A 1,262-nucleotide genomic window follows, 5' to 3' on the forward strand; every position below is an offset into this window, starting at 1 on the left:
GGCAGTCTGAGTGGCTACGACCAAAGGGCATGCAATCTGAGGTAAACCTGAGGTACCAGGAGCGCTGCAATTAAGTTTTAGTAAATCAGTCACTGCTACAACAGTCAACGCTAAGTCGCTATAGCAAAGAAGATGGAGTCAACCGAGGCAGAGGCATTACAACTGGAAATAATGGGACTTTTGTGTACACTGCCTGTAGACAGCCTAATAGGACTATGTGATTTTCTCACCATTGCTGGATTAAAATTTGAGCATGTGACAGGAAAGAACAGAGCATCACTCATCTTAATGATTAGTAATCATCTGCAGAGTGAAGAACTACAGAACTTGGAGGACATGGGGATGGCACAGCTTCTCTGTTTTAAAGACAAGATAACTGAACTTCAAAATGAGACTACAGCTGGCCAAGTAAAGGAACTTCAAGCAACACAAAATGAAGAACAAAATAAACCTGATGAAACAGAGGACAGTACATCAACAGACAACAGACCTCAGTCATGTTTACCACTCCAAATAAAAAGTACTGATGAGAATGAGCATAAATTTCAGGCCACCATACCCACCTTAAGAATGACAACTTCAGGTTCAGCTCCAGGTCCGACCCCTCCACTTTGGCACAAAGAATTCAAAATAGCTGGACAAATTGGAGAACCAGGACAGAAAGATCGTCTCACATTTTCCAGCCTAGCACGACAAATTGAGCATGGCCTTCTCAAGGGTTTTCCAGAGACTGAGATTGTTGATGCTGTTATAAGGGCCATTGTTCCGGGGATGCAGTTAAGAAGCTATTTAGAGGGGAAAAGTGACCTCGCACTGCCCACCCTGAGGAGAATACTGCGCTGCCATTATCAGGAGAAGAGCGCAACAGAACTATATAAACAGCTGTCGTCAGAAGCACAGGGCATTAAAGAGACTCCTCAGAACTTTCTTATCCGCACTCTTGATCTGAGACAGAAGATTCTGTTTGCCTCACAAGAGTCAGAGTCAGGCTTAAGGTATGATCCAGTACTTGTGCAAAACATGTTTCTCCATACAGTTATGACAGGCTTACAGAATGATAATATAAAACGTGATCTCCAGCCATTCCTGGAGCAAGCTGGTGTTTCTGATGAACTTCTGTTTGAGAAACTAAATATTGCATGTGCCTATGAAAGTGAGAGGCAGGAAAAAAAGAAAATGAACACACCACAGCGGTCTGTTACTGTTCACTCTGCTCAGTCTGACCATGCCACTGTTGAAAAGAAGGAGAAGATAAACCAGCT

The 1,262-nt window shown here is 43.2% G+C and overlaps 1 protein-coding gene across 1 annotated transcript in view; it reads left to right on the forward strand.

Annotated features, from left to right (window-relative positions):
- LOC106526962 (uncharacterized) overlaps window positions 1–1,262 on the forward strand; it is a gene marked incomplete at its 5' end in the record, with an annotated part of 9,868 nt that continues 8,606 nt past the window's right edge. The window contains 1 exon segment of the mRNA XM_014021704.1: window positions 1–1,259. Within this exon segment, the coding sequence (XP_013877158.1) occupies window positions 133–1,259 (1,127 nt within the window).

The sequence above is a fragment of the Austrofundulus limnaeus genome, unplaced genomic scaffold, assembly GCF_001266775.1.
Source record: "Austrofundulus limnaeus strain Quisiro unplaced genomic scaffold, Austrofundulus_limnaeus-1.0 Scaffold302, whole genome shotgun sequence".
Classification (NCBI taxonomy): domain Eukaryota; kingdom Metazoa; phylum Chordata; class Actinopteri; order Cyprinodontiformes; family Rivulidae; genus Austrofundulus; species Austrofundulus limnaeus.